General features: G+C 40.6%; 1 protein-coding gene across 1 annotated transcript; it reads left to right on the top strand.

Annotated features, from left to right (window-relative positions):
- Positions 1-440: 440 nt before the first annotated feature.
- On the top strand, positions 441-5725 carry LOC311132161 (uncharacterized protein). Its single transcript, XM_084165381.1, has 5 exons — positions 441-466; positions 773-792; positions 912-1020; positions 1301-1468; positions 4620-5725. Exons 3-5 carry the CDS (start codon positions 976-978, stop codon positions 5208-5210), a joined length of 804 nt encoding a protein of 267 aa, XP_084021507.1. The 5' UTR covers positions 441-466; positions 773-792; positions 912-975; the 3' UTR covers positions 5211-5725.
- Positions 5726-8410: the final 2685 nt, after the last annotated feature.

Raw genomic sequence — 8410 nt, 5'->3', positions numbered from 1 at the left:
AAAATATTCTAATTTACTGACTTTTACCTGTATATAAAAAGTATAATTACAAAACAAATAAAAAAAGAATAATATCTATTACATTTACATTTTAGTCATTTAGCAGACGCTCTTATCCAGAGCGACTTACAGTTAGTGAGTGCATATATATTTTTTCATACTGGCCCCCCGTGGGAATCGAACCAACAACCCTGGCATTGCAAGCGCCATGCTCTACCAACTGAGCTACACGAAAACGTTGGGGGCCAAATAAAACCAGTCAGGGAACCCTGGACTATGGTCTCATGAGTCTTCTCAAAATTCCCCCTGTGGATAGGCCAAGTACCACCAGAGGTCCTAGTACCCCTGGTTGGGAACCACTGGACTAGGCTATTATGCGTTAGACGATTTACTTTCATTTTCATCTTTGCAACTTCCTAACAATGTTGAGTAGCCTTTTTACTCCGTCTTAAGAGAAGAAATTAAGGTACACGACAAAACATGAACATTTGAACACACATTATCTTTTATTCATCTATCGATTTTGCCAAAACATATAAAGATACATTTGAGCGTTGTGACGCGCACGCACGCGCGCACAGACACTCATCTGTAAAGATTCGATCTAGTCTACCGTCTTTGTCCTATACTCTCAAAAACGTAGTTTTTTCGGTAAGTACATTTGGCGAATTTCAAATAAGTATTAACCTTCTAATGCCTTTTCATAATAGCAGTAGTAGTTATTGTGGTTTTAGTCTATTAAATGGTTATGACGTCATCTTTCCCATGATAGGATACCGGACTACGAGTGAGGTGAGCCTCAACATATTAACCATGAACTCTTCTTTTGTTATTTCAATAAATTAAAGGATTGCACACTTATTTATTGAGAAAATTAATATTGTGTCATGACTCTGACAAAAATATTTTAGGGCAGATGAGTTTTTGAAGACTGAAGACAGTTTTAGGACTAATGCCTTCAAGATCATCTGTGTAATGGTTGAACTACAAGCTAAAGGACCAAAGGAATTTGTGGATGAGGTATGCATGTACCCCTTTGAAGGCGTCATTGTCTAAAGTTGGATAGTTTCTCTTCTTGTCCTGTGTAAAAAGCAACTTATTAGAGCCCCTTTCTTAAGAGAGCCCCTTTCTTAAGAGAGCCCCTTTTTTGGCAGTTTAATTGTGCCATCAAACCCATTGGTCTTCCAGAGGAGCCAATATGGATGGATAGATAGATAAAGCTGTCCAGAAATTAGGGTTACATTTCTAAAGAGAACATCTTTTTTATTTGTGCTTCTCATATCAAACCTGTGTCTATAAGATGCTCCAAAGCATCTTCTTCTTAGGCTGGATTAATTCCCCCCAATACACCCCAAAGGATATCCTTGGTGACTGTGAGTTTATGATGATGGAGATGTTCCCAGGACCGTTTGAGAGTTACAAAAGGAAACTGCCAAAACGGACTCCATTCTCCTGTGTGCTGGATATGGTGAGTGTTGTGTTGCTGATGGTCTTGACTAACCCACTGGGCACAGACATCAGTTCAACGTCTAGTTTGATTTACATTTTGTTGAGTTGTCAACTAACCATGAATTCAATGTGAAATCAAGAACAAATGTCCAGTGGCGTGTATTCATGGACGCCAAGGGAAGCCCGGCTTCCAACATTTTTTTAGCAGTTGGTAGAGCATGGCGCTTACAACGCCAGCGTTGTGGGTTAGATTCCCACGGGGGACCAGTACGAAATAATTTATGCACTCACTACTGTAAGTCTCTCTGGATAAGAGAGTCTGCTAAATGACAAAAATGTAAATGTCTCTCTGTGTTTCAAAATGTTCCTTCAATTCGCAAGAGGCTGAATGTATCTCACAGGAGAAAGCATCCGAGCGAGCGAAACAGCACCCCTCTGTCTCTCTATGTGTAGGCCATCTACAGTGGTGAAAAAAAGTATTTAGTCAGCCACCAATTGTGCATGTTCTCCCACTTAAAAAGATGAGAGGCCTGTAATTTTCATCATAGGTACACGTCAACTATGACAGACAAAATGAGAAATTTTTTTCCAGAAAATCACATTGTAGGATTTTTTATGAATTTATTTGCAAATTATGGTGGAAAATAAGTATTTGGTCAATAACAAAAGTTTCTCAATACTTTGTTATATACCCTTTGTTGGCAATGACACAGGTCAAATGTTTTCTGTAAGTCTTCACAAGGTTTTCACACACTGTTGCTGGTATTTTGGCCCATTCCTCCATGCAGATCTCCTCTAGAGCAGTGATGTTTTGGGGCTGTCGCTGGGCAACACGGACTTTCAACTCCCTCCAAAGATTTTCTATGGGGTTGAGATCTGGAGACTGGCTAGGCCACTCCAGGACCTTGAAATGCTTCTTACGAAGCCACTCCTTCGTTGCCCGGGCGGTGTGTTTGGGATCATTGTCATGCTGAAAGACCCAGCCACGTTGCGGATGGAAGGGGTTTTCACTCAAAATCTCACGATACATGGCCCCATTCATTCTTTCCTTTACACGGATCAGTCGTCCTGGTCCCTTTGCAGAAAAACAGCCCCAAAGCATGATGTTTCCACCCCCATGCTTCACAGTAGGTATGGTGATCTTTGGATGCAACTCAGCATTCTTTGTCCTCCAAACACGACGAGTTGAGTTTTTAACAAAAAGTTATATTTTGGTTTCATCTGACCATATGACATTCTCCCAATCCTCTTCTGGATCATCCAAATGCACTCTAGCAAACTTCAGAGGGGGTGAGATCTTGCGTGGAACCCCAGATCGAGGGAGATTATCAGTGGTCTTGTATGTCTTCCATTTCCTAATAATTGCTCCCACAGTTGATTTCTTCAAACCAAGCTGCTTACCTATTGCAGACTCAGTCTTCCCAGCCTGGTGCAGGTCTACAATTTTGTTTCTGGTGTCCTTTGACAGCTCTTTGGTCTTGGCCATAGTGGAGTTTGGAGTGTGACTGTTTGAGGTTGTGGACAGGTGTCTTTTATACTGATAACAAGTTCAAACAGGTGCCATTAATACAGGTAACGAGTGGAGGACAGAGGAGCCTCTTAAAGAAGAAGTTACAGGTCTGTGAGAGCCAGAAATCTTGCTTGTTTGTAGGTGACCAAATACTTATTTTCCACCATCATTTGCAAAGAAATAAATTCATTAAAAATCCTACAATGTGATTGTCTGGATTTTTTTTCTCAATTTGTCTGTCATAGTTGACGTGTACCTATGATGAAAATTACAGGCCTCTCTCATCTTTTTAAGTGGGAGAACTTGCACAATTGGTGGCTTACTAAATACTTTTTTTCCCCACTGTATCTGATACTGTCGGAGTGTTGCTTTAGCAGTATGCTGTCTTTGTTGCCTAGCTGATTAATGCCCTCCTTGCCTGGTCCGGGAGTTTTGGTGGGCGGCCCTCTCTTGGCAGGTTTGTTGTGGTGCCATATTTGTGGTCCTCTGTAGCTCAACTGGTAGAGCACGGCGCTTGTAACACCAAGGTAGTGGGTTCGATCCCAGGGACCACCCATACACAAAAATGTATGCACGCATGACTGTAAGTCGCTTTGGATAAAAGCGTCTGCTAAATGGCATATTATTATTATATTCTTTCAATTTTTTTATAATGGATTTAATGGTGCTCCGTGGGATGTTCAAAGTTTAGGATATTTTTTTATAACCCAACCCTGATGTGTACTTCTCCACAATTTTGTCCCTGTTTGGAGAGCTCCTTGGTCTTCATGGTGCCGATTGCTTGGTGGTTCCCCTTGCTTAGTGGTGTTGCAGACTCTGGGGCCTTTCAGAACAGGTGTATATATAGTGGGATCATGTGACAGATCATGTGACACTTAGATTGCACACAGGTAGACTTTATTTAACTAATTATGTGACTTCTGAAGGTAATTGGTTGCACCAGCTCTTATTTAGGGGCTTCATTGCAAAGGGGGTGAATACATATGCACACACCACTTTTATTTTTAGGAATTATTTTAAACAAGTTATTTTTTTCATTTCACTTCACCAATTTTGACTATTTTGTGTATGTCCATTAAATGAAATCCAAATAAAAATCAATTTAAATTACAGGTTGTAATGCAACAAAATAGGAAAAATGCCAAGGGGGCTGAATACTTTTGCAAGGCACTGTACATCATTAACAGAAACAACTTGAATTGTTGCATCTCGTTGTGTTGTTGTCCTCCGGTGGCTAGCTAGCTAGCTAAAATTGCCCCTTTCCTAAATTAGCCATGGATGGAGATAGGGATTTGGACTTGTGGTTTTACTTAATTTTCCGTACTGGCCAATGATTATAACGTCGATTCTGATCCAACCATTAATTTATACATTGTTGTGCCTCTGGCCTGAGGGGATGAAAGTTCAATATGCAAATGTCACCATGTCATTGAAATGAGGTTAAGAGTTGGGTGAAAAGTAACATTGATTACTTTTTGCTAAGATATTGATCTGCTCCTATCTGTATATATTTTTGTAAATCATTTTATGAATAGTTCACTAAAGTTTCTCTGCGACATACAGGCCACCATTTTTTGTCTATTTGGATTCTACCTGCTGTTTATGGGCCTTTTTCTCACTGACCTTATCTTGTTTGACGTCTGTTGTCATCTACTCCCAGGTGGTCTCCTTGTTTGGACCAGACAAAATACAGCAGAAGCTGTGGGAAATCGCCACTGACATGTTAGGGGAACACAAGTTCACTTCCTCAACCATCTGCATCTCTGAAAGTGAAGAGTGCTACTATGGAGCATCCATGTCTTGCAAGGGGAGGAAACAGGGACAGATTATGATCGCTGTGTCCTGTCTGTGTACCTGGCACTATGGTGTATCCAATGCCGTGATGACATACAAGCCAGATAAGAACAAGAGAAAGAACTTTGATGGCACCATGCAACTACCACAGTATGTCAAATGCCAGACTTTCAATGTGAAGAGTGGGGAGGTGATGTCTCCTTGCGACTCCTGTGTTGATCTTTTTGGTCTGAAGACATCTGCGCAATCAAATAAGAAAACTCTGAGGTGGATCTATGGGCACTGCGCAGAGGCAGAGAGCTTGAGCAAACTGCTCTATAAAGAGATTGAGATAGAAGTGGCACCAGTTGAGCACAAAATGCGAGAGCAAGTGATGAAGGAGGTAAAAGCTCACCTGGAAGCGAACCTCCGATTGTCAAAGTTTGATTGGGATTCTTCCTATTACACTCCACAGTAGATTGTCAGAGATGACGGGTAAACGCATGTGCGCACACACGCACACACGCACGCACGCACGCACACAATTTACAGATATACAGATGCACATTCTTACTGTAACACCCTAGCAACATGTGATTTGCGGCCGACAGTTACCGTTGAAACTTTGCCAAAGCAGTGAATGTTTTAGGATAAGAACACAGCTTTAGCCATTTCAAAATGCGTAGAATTGCAGAAAATGTTGCATTAAAACTGAAACATTTTATTTAAGCTCCATTGCAAAATGTGTAGAATTGATGGAGATGCTGTATTATTCATCAAATGTCTGCTGTATTTAATTAAATACTCTAGTCAAAGCATTTTACATAAAAAAAGATAATTTTAAATTGATTTTAAACTTTACTTCTACTGTAATCATTGATGCACATCTTACTCATCTATAAAAAATTACTAATACTGCAACCGTTGGTGTGAATTAATGTCTGGGTTGACTTATATGTGAGGAATTAATCTAATAAAGGAGATTACATTGTGTGTTTGTGTGTGCTTGTTTGATCACAGAGTGTACTTGAGCTTTAGTGACTGTTTAGTTTGCAAACGGAAGGGTGGAGAGGATTGAAATAGCAAACAGGAAAGTGCTAAATAGGGAAGTGCACTCAATGTATCTAACAGCACACTTTAACCAGGAACCAGGACACTTGTCTGATATCCAGCTCATCATTCCGGTCAGTCCTGTCATACGGCCATTACCCCAGGCAATATCCCAATTGGAATTTGGACAGGTTTGGGTTTTAGTTAAATCATTTGTTTTAATACGACGTGTCTTGGATTTGTTCTTGGCAGACTCCTGGTAAAGGTTAGATCAGGGGTGTCAAACTCATTTTAGCTCAGGGGCCACATGGAGGAAAATCTATTCCCAAGTGGGCCGGACCGGAAAAATCATGGTATATATAACTTAAAAACAACAACTTCTGATTGTTTTCTTTGTTTTAATACGATCAACATACAACATAAAGCTGGAGCCTGAGGACAGTGTCCAAAAGCACAACATCACTATTAATCATAAAACACCTCAAGTTATTTGAAAGTTCTGAGGACAAAGAACACACAAACACACAATGCCTCAGTGATTAACAGAACTGTTTCACAGATCACAGAACTATATCAGGGTGTCATTTCTCAGGCAGAAATGTAGATAAAAATAATGAAATCCTGTTCCCCAAACAAGTGCAAGAACCACAGAGTCAAGAATAGGTTAAATATACAAATAAAATAAAATCAATTAAAAACAATAGCACATCAACATAAAAACATATAAACATAAAGCTGGAGCCTGAGGACAGTGTCCAAAAGCACAACATCACTATTAATCATAAAACACCTCAAGTTATTTGAAAGTTCTGAGGACAAAGAACACACAAACACACAATTCCTCAGTGATTCACAGAAGTATATCACAGATCACAGAACTATATCAGGGTGTCATTTCTCAGGCAGAAATGTAGATAAAAATAATGAAATCCTGTTCCCCAAACAAGTGCAAGAACCACAGAGTCAAGAATAGGTTAAATATACAAATAAAATAAAAACAATTAAAAACAATAGCACATCAACATAAAAACATATAAACATAAATCTGAAAGCGTTGCTCAAACTCCCGTAACAGTCCCGTTATTTTATCTTTGAACCGCTTCATGTCTGCCACATGTTGGGTCGCGCACACATTTTTCAGACAGGGGAAGTGAGCTGCATCACCACCGGCAAGTTGCGTCTCCCACAATGACAGCTTCAACTTGAAAGAACGTATGCTGTCATAATACTGCGTGACAATTTTGTTGCGCCCTTGCAGCTGTTTGTTCAAGTTATTCAGGTGCTCTGTAACATCCACCATAAATGCAAGGTCCGGCATCCATTCTGCGGAATGAAATTCTAACACTGGTTTGCCCTTTTCTTCCATGAACTGTTCAATTTCTTCTCGTAAATCAAAGAAACGCCTCAGCACAGCACCTCGGCTTAACCATCTTACCTCAGTGTGGTATGGCAGGCCATAGATGTGGTCTTTCTCTCTGAGAAGGCTGTCAAACTGACGGTGATTCAGGCTTCTGGATCGGATGAAATTAACAGTTTGGATGACCACCTTCATGACGTTATCCATCTTTAATGACTTGCAACACAAAGCCTCCTGGTGCAAAATACAGTGAAAAGTCAAAAAATCACGTCCTCCATTTGCAGATTGCACTTTCTCTCTGAACTTTGTCACAACGCCTGCTTTTTTCCCGATCATTGAGGGCGCACCATCTGTAGCCAGGCTGACAGCGCGGGACCAGTCCACTCCGACCCTGTCCAGCGCGCCGACGAGTGCGGTAAAAATATCAGCTGCTGTCGTTGTATCTGTCATCGGCACCAACTCCACGAACTCCTCGGTGACGGTCAATGTGTCATCAACTCCGCGGATGAAAAAATGGCCAGTTGTGCAACATCTGTAATGTCCGTGCTTTCATCAATTGCAACCGAAAACGCAATAAATGACTCACATAGTGGCGACGAAGGTTATATTCTTTCAGCACTGCAACATGCTCTGAACACACCAAACATACAGCTTTCCCATTCAATTCCGTGATTAAATAGGATGACCATTTTTCTTGGAACACTCTGCACTCTGCGTCCACTTTTCTCTTTTTTGACAGAGACATATTGGGGCAATGAGGGTGCCAAAGCACATAATGTTAAAAGTAGAAGCCGTAATAAATATTGCGGGCAAAACAAAGTAGCTCATTGGCTGCACGTGCTTGACCTACTTGCTCTGCCCCGGTATAAACAGTTTGCTTGCTTAACACAATTGCTATTGCGCCATCCAGTGGACGCAATTGGAACAGCAGTTTATTTTATTGAAAAATTGCAGCGCATTTGTATACTTTACAAAATAATGTTTATTTTTATTTTTATTTTTATTTTTTTTATCATCTCGCGGGCCGGATTAAACCCGTTTGCGGGCCTGATCCGGCCCGCTGGCCGTACGTTTGACACCCCTGGACTAGAGGGAGTACAGCTAAGACCTGAAGTGACTTTTCAAAACAGGCTAGTAGAGCATTTTATTTAACCCTAACCCTTTTCCTAACCTTAACCTAATTATCCTAACCTGCCACATAAACGATCCTAACCTGCCATGTTAATTTTATTTAATTTATTTTACCTTTATTTAACTAGGCAGGTCAGTTA

The sequence above is a fragment of the Coregonus lavaretus genome, assembly GCF_964263955.1.
Source record: "Coregonus lavaretus genome assembly, chromosome: 7".
In the NCBI taxonomy this organism is placed as follows: domain Eukaryota; kingdom Metazoa; phylum Chordata; class Actinopteri; order Salmoniformes; family Salmonidae; genus Coregonus; species Coregonus lavaretus.
This window is presented reverse-complemented; position numbering and strand designations above follow the sequence as displayed.